Source organism: Aythya marila (genome assembly GCF_965140915.1).
Source record: "Aythya marila genome assembly, chromosome: 6".
NCBI lineage: Eukaryota > Metazoa > Chordata > Aves > Anseriformes > Anatidae > Aythya > Aythya marila.
In genome coordinates, this window is record NC_139047.1 from 13,719,420 (window position 1) to 13,742,850 (window position 23,431).

Sequence of the window (23,431 nt, forward strand, 5' to 3'; positions counted from 1 at the left end):
CATGCACCATTGAAAAATGAAAGAGGAGAAAGGAAATAGATGTCCACATTTAACATCATGACTGTCCTAGTTCCTGGAACCACAGAGCAAATGTTTAAGGTGCATTTCAGACTGAGGCCTCTGAAACCTGAGAGTGAAGTGACTTTGTCCATATCCATCAAAGAACGACTAGTAGCTTGTGCTCAGGGATAGCCAAGAAATTGCTGTATTTAGTAAAACTGGTATGGAAACCTGGACTTTCTCAATCATAGAATACAAAGTAAAAAGATGAGAAACAATAATGGAAGTTAATCTGAAAGTTACAATATAAATGATGACGTTAATGTGAAGAATCTTTACACAGGATATGCATCTGTGGTTCACATATGGGAGGGGGTAACATGAGTTTGGAAACTACTGGTGTAATTACATTATATTATTGCGCAGAGACAAGTAGAGAAAAAGAACTTAAAAGATGGTTTATCTCAGTGAGAGATACTATAAAGAGCAGGCTAAGCGAAGAGTCATAAAATAAAATATGATATAATGAATTAGCTTGGTATTATAAGAGAAAGGAAAATATTATTAATTTGTGAAGCAGACAGTCATCTTTGCTACCGAATTAAAAGTGAGAGAGCTCTTATAAATGCTACCCACACGATGTAACACCTCACCAAAGCTCAACTATGAAACCAACTTATTCTGCTGATTACTGCTGTTCTAGCCATCTTTCCTGCATGTAAAACATTAAGTCAGCCAGTTATGAAGCTATTGAATGTTTCCAGAGTGTCACTTACCAGAAGGATTTAATAACTTACAGAGAAATGAACTGTTTTGCTTTCTGATCTTGATTAAGTGCTGCTAGCATACCACAATTTATAACAGTTTCAAATGTGGGTTATTTTTAGTTCTTGTTCCCCCCCCCCAATTATTTCTACAATTTTTGACCAGTTGATTGCATCTAAGTTTTTAATCTGTATGACACAAATAAGTTAGAGCAGGTTTTGTGTTTCCGTAGTACTGCCTGGCACAGTTTCTAGCATAGGCAAAGAGACAGCCTATTTTTAGTCACCTATTTGTTCTATTTGTTTGGGTTCAAATTAAGTAAAAAGATGACAATAGCAGGAACTAGAGACTTCGTCTAGCAGGTAAGAATACAGACTCTGAAAACATATAAGAAAAAGAAGTCTTATCAGAGCTCCTACAGAGCTTCAAACAGCTCAGCTTTCCCCAAACAGCTGTACATGAAGAGCAGTGTGGCTCTGCAGTGTGACTGAAGGCCAACAGAGACCAAGGAGAATTTTCACAGAAAAGGAGTTTGAAATATTTCTTATAGTTCATGATGACGCAAGTGCCCAGCGCAAAGTACTATGGAAGTCACTACATGCCTATCCCCTCAAACTTTGGAAAGAGACTTTGCAAATTAAGCACTTCCGCGGGCCCCTTTCATTGCTAGTTCAAGGAAGCTGCAAATCCCCAAGGAGAAGCTCTAAAAGCAAGCCTAAGAGCTGCCTAACAAGTAGTAAGTTAACAGTAACCCATTCCATGAAGAGCAGCATTCATTTACTTCCTGTGCATACTGAGTTGTAGAAGTCTTTGGAGACTGGCCACTCAATTCGTACCTTGAAAGAAGCCTGGAGTATTTGCTAGGTGTAGCTATTTTTATTTATATAAAAAGAGCAATCCTATGTATTACATGCAAACAGGAATCCTTTCTTTCAAGAGCTCTCAGCCCAAACATTAATGTCCAGTTCTAACAGAAAACCCACATCCTGGGCACTGATCCTGGCCGGGAAGAACAAGACATCCTGCTGCTTGCTCCAGCTTTCAACACAAGCTGCTGCATCACAGGGCAGAGCCTGAATGCTGATAAACTCCACCCACGGCACAACACGGTCCAACCAGATGTTACCCGGTAATTCAAGCTCTCCCCGTTGTATCACATAACCTCTAACAGGAGTTGTTCTTCTCAAAGGCCCACCTACTGGAATCATGTAATTAATTATGTGAGAAATTTTGTTTTCCTTAAAAACAAGTGCTTGCCTACTGTTGAAAACAAAACAAAACAACAAAACAAAACAAAACAAGAAACCAAACCAAAAACCTAACAAACTAATCCAGAAGGCATCCAATAAGGAAAGAAAAAAATTTTTATTTTATTTTTTTTAATAAAAGTCATGACTGTCTGGTTGCTTGATATATGGTTTCAGATTTCTGCCATGCTTTTCCATCACTGTGGCAGGACAGCTCTGTGCAATTGCAGCTGCCCAGTTGCTGTCTGTGATACCAAAGATGACTCTAATGGCTGCTCTTTGTGTAAAGAGTTTGTAATGAAAATAAAGAACCATCAGTATGCTACTTTTCATTTTGAACAGTCAATTACTTCATAATTAGTAAGATACACTTTCTTATTATCAATTTCATTGCAAATAAAGAAGTACTACATAGCATGTTTGCAAGAAAACTGTATGCCAATAAATATTATAACAGAATTCATCCATATTCTTTAGTCCTAATTTGGACTGCAATCACATATATTTGTTTTCAATTTGTAATATACTTACATTGAAAAATGTCTGTCTTACCGCTTGTGCTGCAAGAAGTTTGCCTGTAGATGCTCCTGTGAGTTAAAGTAACTTAAAATGTTCAGAACCTCATTTGTATCATGTGGATGTTTGAACAGAACAGACGTGGTGTTGTGTAGAAATGTCCCACCCCAGAGCAGAGAATGAAGCAGATCAAACTGAGCAGATTAAAGAACTACTTTTTCAAAACAACAGCCAGAAGAGAATGAAGGAGAAAAACTGTCAGTGAAGAAACTGAGAACTTTTTGTTCAACTGTAACTTCATAACCACTAAAAAACGTTCATTAAGAATTAAAACCGTGTATGTGGTTAAGGCAACTGACTTTGGAAATTGAAAGAAAACTCCATTTTAGAAGTTAAAAGAAAAAGGAAAGAAAAGTAGAAAAGTGACATTTTGAATAGTTAATAATCTGTTTCATTGAAATATCTGCCAGGTCACATCGAAAGGAATTATTAATGATTCCAAATGGAGTTTTCTCCCCTATCTGAACGCTTCCTTGCTGTATCCCTCTAGCAAACAACAGGAATTTCTAAACTAATTTCAGGGGCCATTTTTACAACTCTCCTGCCCCGACTTACTAAGATCTTGTATCAGTAGCTGTTAATTTGTTCAAACATGCCACAGTTCCTCAACATTCTTCTTTGATACGCGATGTAAGAGTGCCTTAAATAAGACTGTTCTTTTATCAGTCACAGAAAACATTCACACAAAATGATAACAAAGTCTCTTAAGTGCTAAATATCTGGATGTAGAAGTAGAGGAATAATCATGCACAAGTGCTCAGGAATTTGCAGTATCAACTGTACGGTGCCCTGTATTTGTGATTCTTTTCTCTTTCTCTGCAGCTCAGAAGTTTTCTGAATTTCACCTCTTCCCCACACCTTTTGTCCCCAGCCATAAGCCTGCACTCAAAATGACATTGCACTCCCAGGGAATGTAGAGGCTCCACAGTGAGAGAAACTAGCTTAAAGTACCGTTTATGTGTTCAAGCAAGCATGAAGTTTACAAATGTCAAAAGTAAATTGGTTTTAGTAATGCATAAAACCATCTGCTATACACCAGCCTTCTTTGGTTTGGATTTCATGACATAACTCTTGGCTACATCATCTGATTCCTATTTATGCCTCTCCTTTTAGAGGCACAGCTCTTTAGTCATGGTTCAGACTGTTCCCATCACAGGGAGGACTGAAACTTTTTTTTATTCCTCAGAGCTCTCTCCCCAGCAATAGCTTTTCTCTAGCAAAAGGAAGAAGCCAGACTTACAGCCTCACCTTTAGAGACTGTTGCCTCCAAATCTCACCTCAGTTCCTTACACAAATTCTGATGCTCTTTGGAGCTGCAAAGCTTAAAGTCAGAAGACAGGAATTGTATTAAACAAGCTAGGAGTTACCTGGACAATGGAGGTGTTTTTTACTGAAAAACTAGAAATAAGTCCCAAGCGCTTCTTGAGCAAAGTTCAGAAGTTAGGAAGAATAGAAACAGGTCTGCGGTTGAATAGCTTGGGGGCCCTTGATTATATTTGTTCTAATTTAGTAAGGAAAAAATTGATGTGGAAAACAGCATGAATTGATTTTCCCTATAGATCTCAAGGGCTGACTGAGTAGCAAGTTCAGATGTGCATAGTTGTTTCCTTTTTCACAGGAAGATCTCTAATGCTAAAGTGATGGACCACTCTGCCAAATCATAGAATAGCCAGATGAGAGACTTTGTTGCATGTTTTTCTGCATCAGACAGGAATCTGGTAGTTGACAATGATAAGGAGAAAAATTGTTCATATAAAAAAGCAGATGAAAATGAAAGTAGAATATCGGTGTGTGTGTGCATATGCCATTGCCTTTGATGCAGACAAGTATACACGTGAATGCCCAGGCAGATGCAGCCAGAAACTCACTATTTCTGTTTCTCAAACAGGCTGACGTATCTCCTATCTGGGTAAAGGGGACATCAAAAGAGACCCTTCCTAAACCTCAACAAGCAGTGCGGTCTCATTGTTTGGCTGCCCAGGTAAGATACTCAGTTATGTTTTTGAACTCCCTGTTTTAATGAGCCCTAAATTCTTCTGAGACCAATTCCTTTGGCTTCTACATTTCACATTCTTCCCCGAGTCAGCATTTCCTCCTTTTTACATTTTTTGGGATGTAGAGTAATATTTTTTATTGGTATTGCTGTAGTCTGAGAGAAAAGCATATCTGACTTGCATATGTCAATTTTTTTGAATGCTGATTGTGACAAGATACTCTCCGAGTATCAGGAGAAAGCACAGAGCTCAAGGTCCTGAAGGGCGGCACAGGGCATGAGCAGAATGGAAATTCCCTGAGGTTTGTGCTCTGCACTCTTCAGAGCTGCTGTATGGACCATATGGGGACAGGCATAAATAACATCTCTGTGGGCACTTGGGCTCCACTCATTTCTGTAGTGCCAGATATAAATTACGAGAGTATTATTGTCAATAGAATCTGAACTGAAATCCCACTTTGGTCTTCATTGCTACATCTGCTGTTTTGAGTGCATCTTGTACTCTGCCAGAAAATTCAAAAGAGGAACTTGGCTTTGAACAAAAATGGTAACGCATACTTGTGTAACATTCAGCTCAGGTAAAGCTGCTATAATGGTAAGAAAAGACAGAGCAAAGTCAGCACTGCAGAAATAAGAGAAGGTTGGAAAAAGTTTGGGTTGGAAGCAACTGAGAATGAAGAGAAGTTCAGAACAGATAGAGAATATAGGCCAACTAATTTCCAATACAATAGTTAAAAAGCATCATACCAGAAATTACTTAAGTGCAGGAGCAAACATAAAATACTGCTATTGCTGTATATGACATGATTGTTTCTGCTCAGGTGTCACATAATCTTCGCTATTTGGGTAATTTAGCAACTTGCAGTTCTTTTAAGTCAGAATTCTCCACTGCCCGTTACAGGCTGCATGTCTCAAGGAAATGCTAGTGTACTGAGCGGGATTAGTCCTGGTGGATGCAGAAGGCCTAACCATGGTCAGCTTACCTGCCAGCAAAGAAAGTGATTATTATTTATACTTGGATTCTATGGTGACACAGATTCACAGCTGTGGCCAGAGGTCATGAGATTGTTGACAGAGGCCCAAAGCATCCCTTCCCCCAGAAGGGACAAATGTAGAAAATCATTTACTTGAGCTGCTTTAGATTGCTCAAGAGAAGGAAGCACTTGGTTGTAGTGCATACAAATTGTCAAGGGAGAGAAAAAGAAGAAACACTTGGTTCCTGATTAGCAATTGGACACAATTCAGGGAATATCTGAGCTATTACTTCCTGTGCTGGGAAAAAAAAAGTTGACCCGAGTAATTATTCTTGCTTTGCCAGGGTAAATTTATTGGAAGGTTTTACAGCTCAAACAAGTGGATGTGTGGGTCAAATCTGTTTCTGCCAGTCATGGAACACATTTCTCTTAGCAGACTGCACTTGAATAGACAGAAATTTGGTCATTTTGCAGTGAGGTCAGCCATGTGAGTTTTTACCATTTTTAACGCCCAGAACAACAGGCTAGTGGAAAATTAGGGAAAAACCCAGACTGTTGTCAAAATATGAAAAAATGGCTTCAAAGAAAGCATGTCACCAGATGCTACTTTTACTCAATGCACTACAATTGTAGGTCAACATTGGGAAAGCAGTTGGCACCTGCAAATGTTTGAGTTGGTAGCAAACTGAGAAGGTGAATGTTTATTTGTACAGTGGGAGCTGGTGAAAGATGAATGGGGGAAGAGGGAAAAAGCTAACCAAGAGAGCAATGAGATTTGGTGTCCTGCAAGCTGCTGCTGCTGCAGGAGCAATGTAGGGGGCTGTGGGGATTTGATCACGCAGTTACTGAGGCAAAAAGATGCATTCACAACTGTTAAACAGAGGTACATTCTGCAAAGTTTTGGGGTTGTAAGGTGAAATTTTGATCACAAAGAATTAAAACGGTAGATCTGAGAATTCTCAAATGGTTTTAAGCTCTAAAAGCTTTGTGTGTCAGGTAGCATTAAGTGAGTGAGAGTGTCAAGGAGGTGCAAAGAAAACAGGATTTGAAACTAGAACTAGCTTTTTGTATAAACAGGTAACGGAGATGCTACCAAAGTCGTTACTGTTACCTTCTGCAAGCAAGTAACTTTGCTGGAAGCGTAAAGGCGGCTGGTAGCGTCTGCGAGCCACATCACAGCGCCTCTAACTAAATAAACAGAAGACTTGGCAGATTTTAATGGTGACCCCTGAGGAGGAGGGCTGAGAAAGTAAGTGTTGGCATGAGCACACAAGCTCCTCAGAAAGGCAAAACACAGGGTCAGAGGGGAAAGGTTCATCTTGTCATCGCTGCTTTCTAACATGTAGCCACTTCCTGTTGCTTCTGAGAATGGTGAATAAGAAATGAACTTGAATTTGGGCAAAGCTTCAAGGTTTTTATTGAATGGTACATAACTAATAAACAAGATTATACACTGTTGGTATTTTCATGGAAAATAGAATCAGATAAACACAGCAACATACTTCTGCCTTTTGGATAGATGCTAATTTAGCATTTGTAAAATGTGAGGCCCCAGCAGAGCTGGAACATCTTCCCAGCAACAGCTTAAGAGGTCTCCAGCTGGGCAGCTTTTCTGTCCAAGCACTGGCTCAGATATCATCAATGTTAACTCCAGCGCAGCACTGCTGGGACACAATGCCAGAGAAAGGTGCTGAGATCAGGCTTTTAGAGCAGCAGTATCATCACTGCCAGCCTACAGTGATGCCTCTGTTGAAGCGCAAAGCACTAATGCAAGAAATGGAACCAATAAATAGCACTGCACGGAAACAAGTCAACATTCCTTTGTACATTAGTGTGCTCCTCTGCCTCCCAGACCTGTAGGATTAGCCTTGCAATGACACACGAGCTTCTGTCTTAATAGTGTTTGGATCTCAGTTGATCAGTAGATATGGCACAATTTAACAATAAGATGTTCTGCTGCAACAGCAATAGCACTTAATGCTATACATATATATATGCATATATATAGAGACTACATATTGGTACAATACAACTCAAAGAATCAATGGCCTAATGTAGCCATTTTTATGTAACAGGGTTAACCTTGAAATATTAATGCATAAACTATATTTATTCTCCTCCGAACCATAGAAGTTACAAGGAATATTATCTCTCTTTCCCATACACCTTTGTAATAAGATAACAAATTTTATTTCTTTGACTTAAGTCAGTTAGCAGATTCTCCACCCCAGCTAGGAAACAGGCTCCCTCTCCCTGTTTCAATTCACAGTGATGTGAAATGGAATCACTTTTTTCTCTAGCTTTTCAGAAGGCATTTTCACATAGACTCCAGTAGTGAGACGTCGTCTTCTCTGTATCTGTAAAATATGGGAAGACACAAAAATGAACAAGTAATCGCAGTGTAATCACTGACGAGCACATTTTAAAGAGTGCTAGGTGTACTGCCTTTAGCGAGTAAAACATATTCTAGACACCTTTCCCATTCACCTCTCTTTGTAGAAGATCCATTAAGACTATTTGAGGGATAATCAGGAGTTACCGTGGCTGTTTAGGAAAAGATGGAGTCCTACTATTCAGTTAGCACTTTGAAACTGCTCTTGCTGCAGAGTCCAGCAACAGTTCAAATCTATGAATGTTGACACCTTACTGCTTCATTTGGCTTCTAGGGACAAGGGTGGATTGAAAAATACAGGGCAGGAGTACTTTTTGGTTTTATGCTTTGGCATCAGTTTTATTTCTAACAGGCTGAGCACACCAGACCCACACTAAAAAGGGCAACCCAGGTTTCTCATGCCTCTGTACACCTGAAGTCTGTTGCCTTTGATTCCAGAAGCATCCAAGACTCCGTCCTGTTCTAAGCATCCAAACGTAAGCCAAGGATCAGTCCAGCTGATAGAAGCTGGCTGCTTTCTGGTACTCTGGCAACACAACTGATCCATGAACAAGTTGTCACGGTAGGTCCAGGAAGATCTCATCTTGCATTATTGTAACAGCACTGCATTGCACCAGTAAAAGGGAGCCAGAACACCCCCATGCCTTTGCTCCCAACATTCTTCCCTCTTCTCAGTTCTTTCTCCTTTTCCTTGGCACACAGAGGAGTATTATTAGCAGGATGGGGCTGAGTTGACAGGACTTACCGCTTTGCCCACGACAACAGCTGAGATGATGAAGCTGTAAAGAAAGAATCCTGAGGCAGTAGCTCCTAATACCCAGAGATATATGGCAGTGTCTGGACACGGTTCTGGATCTAAAATATATCGTATCACACAAGTCATGTTACACATGCAGAAGAACATACATCTTACTCTTTGCTGTTTCTGCACTTACATTCCTTACTGCCCGGACACAACATAAGGAATCCCCTGGAGTCAAAGATTAGCCTCCACACTGCTTTTCTCTAACCTGCACTATTGCAAGATACTACCATGACTGAGCTGTGAGTCCCTGCCCACTCAACTTCCAAGGAAAATAGTTTTATCTGCAGAAGAACACACATCTTAGCTTTGCTGTTTCAGCACCTACATGCCTTCCTGCCTGGACACAGCATATACGCTGTATGGTATTGCTTATGCTGTCCAATGCTCATACATTACTAAATACATTGCATGCCTGTGAATACACCTGCTTTAGGTATCTACAGGGAGACATTAAAGGAATAAGAGCACGATTCTCAAAGCTTGAATAAGTGTCCAACCACACTTCTTACAAATAGAACTTTGAAGATCTCTGAGGCATAATAGCAACACCCTTAAGCTGGGAGTGCCACAGTTCTGTAAAGCTGCTTGGCTTACCAATCACGTAGAGCTGTGTCCCGTTGCCCTTGTTCATAAAATAGGGTGGGGGGTACATCCGCTCCATCTTGCAGACATAAAGACCAGTATCGTTAACTTGCAGGCCGGTGAGGGTGAGGGTCACATTGTTTCGGCTAGGGCTAACACGGCACTGAATGACCTCTTCCACGCTGAACATTTTAAACTCCGTCGTGTAGGTTGAAGCACAGATCTCAGTGAACTGGTCACCCGTCTGTTTCAGCAGAGTCACTCGAATTTCCTTTGCATTCCCGATGTGCTTGTATTTACACACCAAGCTGGCAACTCCTTGCCTGTTGGCTAGCACCATTGCTGGCTGAGACACTTCCATTACTGTAAGGAAGCAAAGGACATGATAGTAAATGAACTGTCAAGAAATTATCTGCAGTCATGTAATATTTACTTGAAACCTGTGCAATAGGAGGAGTGTCCTACCACACCCTGTCAACCATGGGTAACTCCTAGAAATGCTGATAAACTCTTTCAAAAATAAACCAACAACCACAATTCACATAGTGGCACCATTAATATACTTAGAAACACTGAAGTGCTTTAATTACTGTAAATTATATTATAAATCTCAGCAATCACTTGTTGCCCAAACCAGAACCATTAGGGTAACAGTAAAACTGAACAGAAACTGTATTTGCATTTCTTTTGATTTTGATCTTTTTGCACTAGCTATTCCCAAGCCACTGTACAGCAATAGCATCCATATCCTAAGCCACAGCACAGAAATGCACAGCAAAGCCTGGTAAACATACTGAAAAAAAATCATAACAAATCTTAAGGGGAAACTAGTGTACCACTGGCTACCTTTTAGAACTGCTGTACTCTGTCCCACTATAGTATGGGAATGCAATTATTTTTTCTTTAAAAGCTGTCAGGACACAGTATTGGATTTCATATTATATCAGTCCATTTGTGGTCAGGGCTTATCTTCCCCAATTCTTCAGTGCCAGAATTTGGGAGAGAGAGGAGTAAAATCTCTCCATCCATTCCAACCTCTGTCTCTGCCTTATCATCAGCTGCCAGCTTCACTCACGAGGCCTAGTTTGTCAAAATATTTCTCCCTTCTTGAGCTACTCTGAATCCTGCCCAGCCTCTCTGCAGATGCCTCTGCTCTGAAGTCTGCGTCTGGTTTTCCAGACACCTCTCAGTTCTCAGTCTGTCCTGCGAAGAGGCTCCATGTCATCTCCCTCTCCCTCTTGTACCCAGCCCCTGTCCTACAAAGATGTGAAACTGAGAAAATGCAGATACCCCTGGCTACCTTGCCTCCTTCATCTACCCACCTTCTGCAATGGCAGTGGCTGTGCAGAGAAATCCCACGGTGATCAATATTGAGAGCATTCCTGCGCTGGGACAGATGCTGAAGGGACTGAAGGTGTCTGATGCCTTCAGACGTTAAGACAAACTGGAACTCCCAGAAGGACTGGAAAACAGGTGACACCTTTCAGGATACTGAATCTTCGAAATGTTTGAACCCACACAGAGTCAGTGTGTATATATATAGCTTTGATCCCAGATGCTGTACCTGAAAGTAATATGAAGCTTTGTTTTGGTTTTACGAGAAAGGAAGTAGTGGGTTTGATTAGTACGTGCATAGTTAACCTCAAACAGATGAACAAAAACAACTATTCAGCAGATGGAAAATATATATTCAATCTGAAACTGCCATCCATTCTGCTTTAAGAATTGGGGGAGGAAAGGTAATCATCCAATAGAGCAGTGCAGGCCCTTTGGTGCAGCCTGCTTGCACAATCATAGTCATTAAAATTTTAGCAATCATCAGGTATTTCCCACTAGGACAACACACAGAGAACTGTATTTCTGCCTAATGTGACACAGTGAATCAGTGCAAGCTAGCCTTTTTGTGGAGGACTTCCCTCCGCCCCCAATTTCTTTGCTTCCTTTAATGTTAATGCTTTTGATGTTTAAAAACTGCTGCCCCCTTCAAAATACTGATTACAATTGCAACAGCTTCAACTTTTCATATCAGCAATGTGACTTGAATCATAACGCAGCTTCTTTAGGATTTTGTGTTTCCAAGAAAAAAATTATCTAGGTTTATAGCTAATGACTTCCACATCTGTGCAGTACTTTCCTTCCTAAAGACTTTCCTGTCTAAGTACCTTGAGATCACCAGATGAAAAACACTGCAGGAGCTTTGATTATTGCTATCTGTGCTTAGAGAGACTGCCTCATTTCAAATCTCAGTGAAACAGTTTTCACCCAATGGCCTTTTAAAAGTCATGTAAGGTCTGAAAATCGTTGTGCTTTTTTATGTGACAGGCTGTCACATCCATGAATCATTGCCTAAAGAATTTCATAAAAATGCAGTTACCCCGAAGGTCATCATTCTTTTTTTTTTTCCTACTTTGAGAAGTTCTTTTAGGAGGTGCTTTGTTTATACATGTAGATCTAGTAGATTACAAAGACCTACTTTTGAACTGTGACCTAGAAAAAATAACAGCATTCATTCTTGAACAGTAGCTTGCTCAATCCAAAGACACAAGATAAATATTTGATCTTGAAATCACATAAATACATAATGATAAAAATAAATTTACTACTTCTATATTTAGGTGATGCAACAATTGTTCATAATGACAGATTCATAGCCAATTTGATTTCAACCAGCATTCAAATCAGAATAGATGATAAGTAAAAATACGGCTCTAGGAAAATGAAAAACTACACCTGAATAATGAGTCTGGGCCATATGGTATTACTGGTTAGACAGGATTAAATCAATGTTAATAATAAATTTAATATCAAATTAATGCTACTGCAACATCATGTGCCAGGATATCAGTGAGATTTATGGCATGAAATTACCAGGTTATGCCTGACATTTTCATATCCAGAGTAGTAACCAAATTGCCTGTCCTATGTATCTTTTTGTCTTGGGCCTTGTATGCAGTTAAACAAATCATGTATTTGAGTCAGTCATCATCAGTCATAATGTCATCTCCTGATAATTGATTGAGGCTGCAAATTGATGGTACAATTGACCACTAAACAACTGCAAAAGATTGCCATGTAAAACCAAGTGCTTACTGCCCCACGTAACCACAGGATTGTGTATAGCCAGAGAGAGAGGTAGCTCCGGGTGCCTGTATCTCCAGCAATCAAAACCACTCTGGCAATCATTGTGTTTCCATTGTTATCCATCTTGTTTCTGGGCTGTTTCATTCTCATGGTGTCCTTTCAGGTCTACCACTTGATATGTTCTACCCTTGGTTTTCCTCAAAGCTTCACATGATGGCTGCTCTTCTAAGCAAGGCACAGTGTGTCTCCCTGGGGAGTCTCTTCATGGCTAGGGCAACCTAAGGTGAGCCCAGAGAATCCCCTTCCAGTGGACAGAGATTACCTTTACACAGAGTGATTGATTACCTCTCCTTGCTAATCAAGCTTTGGATCTGGAGTTAACATATGCAGATACCAGATTGATGACATAGCAAAATAGGATTCTTGTTCCCAATGATCTGCCTTTCACTGCTCCTGTCCTTTGGAGCTCAGTTACGACATGAAACAAGGTATTGATAACTGAATGAGTTACCCCCTAAAATGAGTTCCACAAGAATGGTCAGGGAGGCCTTTTCTCTCTGCTCTTCTCCTCTTCTAACAACCCTTCAGCTGATGAAGTCTCTGGATCTTCGGCTTGGTGCACCTTCCCTGTATACCACACAGGCTTTGTGGGCTACAGGCAAAGGACCTATCTTACCTAGTTACAGATTCTTCTTATCTGTGCAGTCTGGCATCTTCCCACCCTGACTTCCTCATCTTTTGAACTTTTTTTCTATCACCCTTTCCCCATAACTGGAATGTGACACCTGGCCTAGGGCCAGGGCAAGGGACTGGGTCAAAGAAGAGCCTGTCCCTTGACTCTGTTATTCAGAAGGTCTTTTAGGAAGGATATTCCTCAGGCTGACTCCAAGAGCCTGAGCTCTGCACTTGCCAAGTTCAAAAGCTCTGTGTTAGATAAATCTTTCCTTTAATGTACATGCTTAGATTATAGTTCTATTCCCTTTGTTCTTAGGGGTGATGTTAGTCCCCAGATCAGGGGCAACCTTTACGCTCCACACGTGCTTCCACAGCAAAGAGTCAGGACAGTGGAAGGGACTGAGGGCCTTGCAGAGCTAAGCTGTAGTCTTAAGCTGAGGAATCAGCTTAGCAGCAGCCCTGGTCTCATGGCCTCCGTGAACTTAGCACAGCGAAGGACTTGAGTGCACCATGCACTGGACTATGCTACTGTGATTAGTCATATTGCTAGTAAGTTAAATAACTAGGTTTTTCATTTAAGCTTCTTTGTCGTTTTGGGTTGGTCGTTCACATTTTAGTGATCTGAATTGCTTTTCTTCATAGAATACTTGTTAGGGTGCACCTTCTGCTGACACACTGTCAGAATTCCCACTGCAAAACGTTATTATTCACAAATTTATTTTCACACTTGAGAGAAAAAGTTGCCTCATGCTGCCTATGTTTTCTTCTTCTCTGACAGGAACTTAAAAAAAATAGCTTGGTGAATTGCTTGAGGTGTAATGGGGAGAAGAGAAGCTTATCATTTGCATAAGTATCTGGTTTCAGGATATTTTGTTAAACTCAGAATGTGAGATCATGTCTTATTATGTTAAACAGTTCACGTTTTTACCGTGGTAGTTTGCCACAAACCTATTGGGGTTTTGAAGTGCATTGTCATTTGAAAAAAAAATCCAGACCTCTAGGTGATATGGCTGAAGAAAAAGCCTTTTCTACAAAACAATAGGTAAAGAGAAAAGGAAATAACACAGTAACTGGAAAAAAATATTGTTTCATTACCATTAAAGGACTAAAACCTGGTTAGTCTAAGTAAAGCCCTAGATATGACCAAGTTTGGTGGATCGGTCTTGGTTCCTGAAGGAACCACAACTCACATCACAAAACCACCGATTCTTAAATCTCTCAGAACTGTGGCCTTTCTGCCAGCTTCTAACCTGGATTCGCAGGTGCTGCTCTCTAGTCCTAAGCCTATGCCCTCCGTCCAGCCTCAGCAGAGATGAGCAGAGGCGAGGACAGCACTGACTGAGGAATTCTCATGCCACTGCCTCTCAGGGCACACGGGGGTTGCACTTCTTGTGCCCTTCTGCTGGCTGCTCAACTGTCCAGAAGGATTTGAGGCACAGGTGGGTGTGTGACAGTGCCTTTTATTTGTGCTGTTGGTACTTCCTTTTTAAACTCCAGGCTTTGTTTCCACTACTGTAAAGCTAATTACATCCAAGTTTTTTTCCTGAAATTCAGGGCATCCACAGTTACCTAACAAAGAGGAATTGCCTCCCAGCTTTCCATGTTAACAGTTCTCAGCTGGCCTTGAAGGTCTGCCTTGTATCTCTTATCTGCCTGGGTTTGGTACACGGTATTTGTGTATTTGACCAGTAAGTGCACACCTGCCAGCAACCAGGACCCTGTGCCCCATGCAGCTTGCAGTCAAAAGGTAAGATGGGAGACTATGGAAAAAGGTACAGGCAGAAGTAAGAGGAAATAAAGACTGAGAAGTAACAGGCAAAAAACCTTTACACATCAGCTTCCTTATTCTCCAGTTTTCTATAGAGGGTTATGGCAAGGGAGAGATTTTAGGAGGAACTCAAACAAGCCCTAAAGTGACTTGGCAGATGTGTAAGGACTTGCCTTTAAGAAAGGAGCTTTGCAAAGCAGAGCACCACAAAGCTCTTCTTAGGAGGCTGGTCACTCAGGATTGAACACACAATTAAGGGGACACCTTCATCCTGGAGTGATCACTAAAAACTACGTGGTGGTCAGGAGAAAGCAAAAAAAGAGCTGAAGGAATCCCTCACATCTGAAGGCAAAGCAGTTGGGTATACCCTGTGATTAGCTGCAAATGTGAAGACATGGAAAAATACTGGAGAATGGTTTTACTTCTGCTTTCCTTTGTTTCTTAAAACATTGCAAAAAGGAAAACCAGCTAAAGATAGTTGTAATCTAATAGTCTCAGGCTCTGACAGTACAGAAGTTTGCACTTAACAAGGATCTCAAGCATAAATCATTATAAAGATTTGTTGAAAACATGTGAGGAGCACTGTTCTCCTCAAAAGTAAGAAGCCTAAGAAATAATTTTTAAAGGGTACAGAGGAGACATGTAACTCACCCGTAGTATATACTTTAAGATCTTGCTTCCTGTTCAGTTTTCATAGGGCTAAATATTCCCTGTATTTCTTTCTTTCTTTCTTTTCTTTTTTTTTTCTTTTTTTTTTTTTTTTTAATTGTTATGGCATTTCAAACCACAAGGTTAAAGCAGGACTCCTGGAAAGCCTTTAAACCTTTCCATTCAACATACATCAAACAAAGCATTGAAACAATTTTACGTAAAGGAGATAGTGCTCCAAATCAGTGTACATATGCAGAATCCAAATATTTTAAAGATAGGAGACCTGACAAAGAAAGGCATTCTCCTAAACTCACAATGGGGAATTATTTTCAAATCCAAGGATGGCATGGAGCACATTTCTTTGAATTAACGACAAGTGGGTAATGAAGATCAGCTTTGCTCACCAGTTCAAGTCTGGAGGCCATTTCTGAAGAATGAATGAGAGCTGATAGTTAGAATGGAATGGACTGGAAAATGAAATGAAATGAAATGAAATGAAATGAAATGAAATGAAACGAAATGAAACGTAGAAAAGAAAACTTAATAGTATAGCAGAAGGGGGAAACCAGTGGACAGACACAAAGAGAATGACAAGGCATTCAAAGTGACAGATTCGCAGTAACATTTTGAATACTTAGCAGTGAGCCAAGGTTTGTCAAGGCCTGAGAAGAGAATGTTTCAGCAATCAAGATGTGACTTGGGATCATGGATGAAGGCTTCTAAAGGTGTTTTGTCACACCTCTACATTCAGTGTGATTTGCCTGTGTAGGGAATGGATCTCAGGACTGCAACATGGGTATCCCTTCCCGTGGGCACACAGAATTTGGGAACAGGAGCTACAAGTTTTGGACATCCTAGGGAAACAGCTTCTGCATTAAAAAATCTGACAGGGCTCTTGATGAGACAGAAATAGGGAAATGAGAATGCCAAGAGGGGAAGGGATGTTTTGTGGAGAAATATGAGTGGCTGGATGAATGAAGTGTGTAGCTTTCAGATGTAACTGTTAGGCTGGGAATAAAGCATATTCACAGACAAAAGCTACCCAGAAGCCAATTACAAATAAAAGCATATTTTAGTGAAGTCCAGATAGTGCACCACCTGCATCCACTTCATTAAGGCTCTTTAAAATTTGCATGACAGAGCAAGGTGGTAAGGAAAACACAGCGCCAAGGGATGGGGACCGCGTACTGGTGCTTCAGAATCCCTGCTTGCTCTAACCTTGCTTTGTTTTTCTGCTTTCCACTCCTTCTCCTTGCCTACTTTCTTGCAGTTTTATCTACAAAAAACATGGAATTGATAGTGTCTTTATTACAGGTCGTTTATCCAGAGCTTGTCAGAGAACCTCTTCCTGGGAATCATGTCTAATATCCGCATGGGTGGTGCCCTGATGTATCGAAGTGATACACTTGTTCTGTATTCCTTTGGTCCATGGGCCATCACATGTTGCTAAAAATTTACAGTGATATGTGAAAGATTTGTAAGTTTGCATTAGAATATGTGGTAAATAATAGGCTGGAGGCTCTGGAAAATGAAGGTAAGGGATTTTTGACAGGAGGTTTTACAATAAATCCCAGACTTCACAAGAATCTTCCTGTTTTTTGCAGTGCAACAGTTGCAAAACAAATTGTCACCCCATAACCCAGACCTCTCGGCAAGTGGGATGGTGTAGCCAAGCACTGGGTTTGTGGCTGGCATCATGTGAGTCAGTGAACTAAAACAAGTCCTATGCTTTCCAAAATTGATCGTCTGCAGGATTTGTTGTTCAGCCCACTCTTCACCACAGAATCTGATCTTGTGTACAAAATCTTACCCTTATGTTAGCGATAACTCAAACTTCCTTTGTCTTTACTAGTTTACAAAGTGTTGAAAACCACACTTTAGGACTTAGCAATTCCCCTTTCCCAAAGGCCACATGAACAACAAGTATGAAAAAAAAAAAAAAAAGAAAAGATGAAATGTCAGGGAGGCCAGATGTGCAAGGGGACACAGTCTTTCATTAGCCAAACTGGTAGTTTGAAAAAGCTGGTGAGCCTCTACCCCTGTGCTCAGAAGCTCTTTCTTATTATACCTCTTTACTGACATACCACTCCCTGCAAGCTTTATCTATTAGCTGTATCTATTAGCAACTCTCAGAGTATTAATTTAAATGTCAGTGTGTGGCTACCTCACCCGCCTGCTTATTTGAGTCAATGCTGTTGTAAAGCCTCTGGTTGTAGCAAGCATCCAACTAATGTGTGTCTTCTCAGCTCCAGCTGCCTGCTCCCACTGTCATCACCTGCAAACCCAGCTAGGAAATCCTACATTTTAAAATTCACATGCAGCATCCAAAAGATCTCTTAAAGTTTTGGCCACAGAGATAGTGGATACCAAAAAAGTATGATAGTGAGTAGTTTGGTTGGTATGGGGGCTAGGGATGAATTGAGGATGTAGTTTCTAGGAGGGGACAGAGGTTATGAAATAGGGCTGCAGAGCCAGTAAGAAGGGATAAAAAGGAGGATGGGCTTGTGGGTAACCACCACCTGGGGAATTTTTCTTTCAGATAGCAGTGAGATTATATCTGGTACATACAAAGAAAACAAATGTGTTGGATGGGGTCCAATGAAAATCAAGTCCTACGCAAAATAGGGGAAATGTTTTGAATTTTAAAATTTGATAAAATGTTGAAGGACAGGGGAAAATTTTTGAGAAAATGCATATATATCTTTTCCTAAAGCTTTTTTCCAGCCCCCTCCCCCCATCATTTTTCATTTTTAAATCATCAGCTTTGTTGTAAAGAAAATAAAGTTCTCTTACGTATTGGCAGAATGTCATATATGCCTTTTTTCTGCCTAGAACCAGTACGTGGTGAAATGAGAAAAATGCGAAGGGAACCCTTTGCAGCAAGAGCAACTGCAGTTAAGCAGAGCTTTCTTGAGAAAGTTTCACTTCCTAAGTTTTTTTGCTATGTTTGCTCATTTAAATGGCCATCATATTAACCCACTTTTTATGATTTTCAAATGTCAGCAACAAACCTAAGTCTTGTAAAAGAAAAAGTGCTAAGTAGAAGGCCTGGTTCTCATCACTGTAAAGACCTGAATGCATCAACAAATATTGCTTCCACAACCTTAGAAGTGGCGTTGCTGCAGCATTACCTTCTCTAGAATGATTGCAGTTGCATTGGCATAGATGTATCAGCCTGTAGTGTGTTAACTATTGCCAGATGTTAAAATTCATTGAAAATAAGTGGCATCTCTGTACCAGGGTCTTTGGGCCAGATGACTTAGGCAGAACTCAGTCTACCTCCATTATCCTTCCTCGATTCCTTCAACAGCTACAAAACTACAGAACTGTCTATTCCTGTCTTGAAGGGATTTAACTACAAACGATATGAGTGACTTTGTTGTTGCTTTTTTAATACTGCATCCCGAAACTGAATAATTTCATTTGCAAGCTATTTAACAGTGGGCTGTGCAGTAGGTCAGAATACATGTACACTGACCTGGCAAACGCAGGCTCTGAAGAGAGTGTAGCTGTAGTTTCTGTCTGCATTCGAGTGACTTTGCAGTCACTACTCAATGCTTTGCTGAGCTCCTGGAGTGCTGAGGAGCTGGGCTGCACAGGGGCATGTGGGGCAGCGGACTCTGGAGTCCTGAGACTTGTGGATCTGCCTGATGAACAGCTGGGACAGGGAAGGGGCTTTTGGTTTTGAAAAGAACAACTGCAGCCAAAAGTTTAGGAGATGGTGAAATAGTTCAGGACTTTGGCCTATACTGTCATATTCTTTAGTTTCATGGGGAGAAAAAAAAAAAAAAAACACAAAAACTTCAGAATTTCCAGTGAAATAGTTCTTAACTTTCTTCTTCAAATTAACTGTTCTGATTTTTCTTGTTCAAAGCAACATTTTTGTTCAAAAATCCCGGTTATTTTGAAATATTCAAATCATATTTAAATAGCCACCATCAAAATTAATTAAAACATTAATATTTTTTTTTTAGGAACAAATGTCTCACTTGAAGCCTACAAATTATTACTTGTTTTACTTTTCAATTCACAAAAAAAATCAAATTTTTTTCCTTTCAGTGTGATTGAAATGAGTCCTCTTAACTTTCCAAATCTGCCAACGAAACACAAAAAATTAATTATTCATCGAGTTCCAATGAACACCCTTCATAAAACTTCTCAATTATGCAAACTAATCACCTTCTGGGAAATAGGTGTAGATCATTTTATGGTACAAGCTCGCAATGTGACTCAATGCCTCTTCGCTTGCACACTATAACCCTCCTCACTCATCTGATTATTCAGACTTTTGCCTCATCTATGGTTTTCAGCTCATTTCCCCCCTACTACCACCATCGATATTCTCTGTTTTTCCTTTGCTTACAACAAAATATTCTTTATCTTTCGAAATATCAAACGCTGCCATCCTGTGAGGCAAATGCAGCGGGGAGGACAGAAATGGTTAAACGTCTTTGCTGGTGCAGTTGCTGCTAGAACATGCTGCCTCCCTGCTCCTTCGGTGCCGGCAGAAGGGGCGCGGAGGCTGGGCGGTGTCGGGGTGCCGGTGCTGCAGGGGGCATTTTGCCAGCAGCCGTGCATGGCCCCATGAACCCCGAGGCGTGCAGGGCAGGTGAGCAGTGCAGGTACAGGTTGGGTCGGAGGGCCTGGCCTAGCAGCCGTGTTGTCAGGATGTGGGGCAGGGCACGGGGAGGAAGGGGAGCTCCTCGCACGGGTCTGGCCTCCCCACTGGGCCTCCAGGGAGACACTGAGCGATGAGGAGCCAGAAGCAGAGGGGAGAGAGGAAGAAACTTTGTTCCCTCCTTCCTCTTGCAGCCACCCTGCTCTCTTCATTTCCTTCTTCTCTGTACCCCGTGACTGCAGACACTGCACGAGCCAGCGTGGTGGGAAGCGAGGGCTGCCAGCCTCCTCCTCGCAGTCAACCAGCTCTCTCCTGAAGTGAATCACACTCTTTCCCTCCCCAGCAGCCTCCCTGAAGCAGGATCCTGGCCTCATTCACCCATGTACTACCAGGCCCTTCGGCTGACCTTAAAGAGGAACACACCTGCCTCTTGCTTTTAGTATTGCTGCTTGCAGTTCGCGCACGTGTCGGGCTCGCTTTCCTGCTCCTCTAGCTCATGCGCAGGGCCAGCAGCTCCCACGTGTGCTGTCCCGGCTGCCCCAGCCGAGCACAGGTGCTCCCCGCAGCATTCCTGTCCTTTGCTTTGCACTGAAACACAGAGCCACGTCTGTACAGTGCACACTGCACTCCATACATGTATGTGCCACACTTTCAGGGGCTTACTACATTTTTAGCTAACCTGCATGTGCTGTTGATGGGATCTTTGCTATCTCTTTGCTATCAAGCGCCCATAGTTCCTTCAGGAGTTTTTTTGCCCAGCGACATGGTTTAACAGCAGATGGCATAAAGGCCTAAAGGCCTCAGCTGGTGTTTGTGCACACCAAACTCCGTAAATGCCTGTCATGGTTGTCTACATAGTTGTTGGCCATTTTTCCACCTCGATAGCTGGATGTTTTCTACAAGAGTGGGTGCCTAACGGGACCGTCACCCACTGAACAGGAAAGGGAGAGCAGATACCAAGGTATTTTTTTATCAAGGACACATCTGTTATTTAATCCCAGTGCCGCTAAGAGCTCCAGTCCTTGCACGGAGCACACAAGAGGAAGGCTTACTGATGGCATCTTATCTTCTAAGCTGTTTGTGCTCATTTCAGGGATAATCAACATGGTCAATTAACATATTGCAGTGGGAAATCACATTCCATGTGGCTTGGCTTCTGGTGAGACACGGCAGAGTTTGTCCTCGTGCTCTTTAGCTGCAGGCTGCAGGCAGCTCCTATTTGCATTGGCAATCAGGAGCCTCCGAGCTGAAATGCTCCCCAGGGAGCAGCACTGCGTGCCAGCACAGGGCCACCTCTCCTGTTACACTGCAGGCACGTGTTTGTTGTAGGCATTGCTGTGCTGCTGTAGAGCTGCTAAAAGGTTCCTGTTGTGAGAGCAGCCTCGCACACAGCAGTGTGAGGTGTTCCCTGCCAAGGGGAGGACTGGCGTGCCGCGAGTCCAGCTGTTGGGCGTGCCGCTGCCAGGGGTCAGCTGGTACCTGGCAGGGAGCGTGCCTGTTGCCCTCCCACCTCAGCATTTCTCTCAGGCCAAAACTGCCATCTTCTAACCTGTCAAACTGGTGGGGTTTTACTGTATTCATTAGTGCGATCAGAATGTGAAGACACTGCACAATGCCCCAATCTTCTGATAGCCCAAAAAAGAAGGAGGGGCCCCTGTCCTGTGATATCTTTCACCATCAGACTGACCCCGGGAAAGAGCAACCACTACCAAAATGGGCAGGGTCATTCATTCCCTGCCCCCAGAGGCCTTAGCCCCATTCCTCTGCCTCCCTCAGAGAAGAACCAGCCCTTGTGCAGCTGTGCAAGCTAAATCATTTTCCTGCTGTAGTTCATCCCACACCCAAATTAATGTCAGCGTCAGCATTAATTGGAGGGCAGGGGCCAGCTAGATGGCACTGCCTTTTCTTGGCAGTGCTGACTGAGAGCAGGTAAAGCGGATCATGAAAGCACGGACTAAAAGATTACAAGGAGCAAAACTCTTCTGACAGTCAAGGCAGAGCTCGAGTATTCCTCAAGGCTTTCACTTCAACCATGTGCATTTCATTTGTGTATAAATCTTTCTGAGTCTTGACTCTCCAGTGCACCATATACAGTATATTTAATGCATAGTGAAGGTAATTAAATCCTAAACATGTGATCTGTGATACGGCTGGGCTGTGTGAGCAGTGACAGCTCAGTGAGTAAATCAATGGAATGAATCTTTAAAATAGAAATGTATTTCTGCAGTTGCTTGATGAGGCACTGGAGATTTACTCAGCTGTGACACCAAAGGCCTCAAGTAATGACTGCAGTAGTAAAGTCTGAGAAGATGCCACATTTGCTGTGATAGAAGGGGCTGAAGGTGGGGCTGGTTGAGCGATTGCTGTGTCACTATCAGCGATACTGAATTTGGGCAGGGGAATGTCTTCTAGAGACAGATCCGCACAGGTCATTCCAGAGAGACAGGCATGGCAAGCAAATGGACTGGATTAAAGCTGGGCTGAGCTCCCCAAAGGATCGGGCAACTCTTGAGTATCTTCCTCATCAAGAGAGGAAGCTCAGGGAAAGGGACTTCTGGGTGCCCAGGATTTCACTGCAGCTTTCTGTGCTTATAAGGTAAATCCTGCTGGATCATTAACAGCCATAGGAATGAGGGAGATGTGAGGAACCCAGCTACGTGCCTGTGTGAGCAGCAGGCAGTGCTCTGGGTGTTTGCCATCAGATGCTTGCTGTGGAACGAACAGCTCTGGCCTTGAGGAATGCTCTGGCTGCACCCAGCCGTGTTGTCCAGCAGCTGTGCCTGAGCGGCATTTACACTCAGCAGTGGGGTGTTCACTACCAGTTTGCTGTCCGTGGTAAGAGCAGCACCGAAGCTCAGCCAGAAGCGATGGCAGGAGGGGGTCAGCCACCCAGCCCAGGCATGGGCCATCGTCCCAGCGGCTGCAGGGAGCCAGTGGGTGCCCTCACCAAGGGACCCACGCGTCCTGAGCGAGGCCATTCCAGCACCAGCTCCAAGCAAGCAGCTTGGATGCAGCCACACAGTTTGGGAGGCTGCAGGCTTTTCCCAGGGCTGTTCCTGGACCTATTTCATTTACTAACAGACACAAGTCATACAGTCCAAAATGAGATTTAGCCACAGGGAAATGGTGCAGAGGGAGCTTTTTTTACAAGCTTCCTGAGCAGATGTTCCTGTAACTCGGGTTTGGCACCCTGAGGCTTTATAAATAAGTCATGAGATTCTCCCCTTCTAGGAAGAACATAGCTCTTACATTAAAGAGTGGGCCTCAGATCTTAGAAGCATCACTAGCTTTTCCCCTCCCTCCC

General features: G+C 42.2%; 1 protein-coding gene across 1 annotated transcript; it reads right to left on the minus strand.

Annotated features, from left to right (window-relative positions):
- Window positions 1–6,961: 6,961 nt before the first annotated feature.
- Window positions 6,962–10,830, minus strand: CTLA4 (cytotoxic T-lymphocyte associated protein 4). The gene is made up of 4 exons (XM_082763926.1): window positions 10,657–10,830; window positions 9,347–9,697; window positions 8,693–8,802; window positions 6,962–7,912 (listed from the first exon to the last, which is right to left on the minus strand). The coding sequence occupies exons 1-4, from the start codon at window positions 10,712–10,714 to the stop codon at window positions 7,814–7,816; spliced, it is 618 nt and encodes a 205-aa protein (XP_082620052.1). The 5' UTR covers window positions 10,715–10,830; the 3' UTR covers window positions 6,962–7,813.
- Window positions 10,831–23,431: the final 12,601 nt, after the last annotated feature.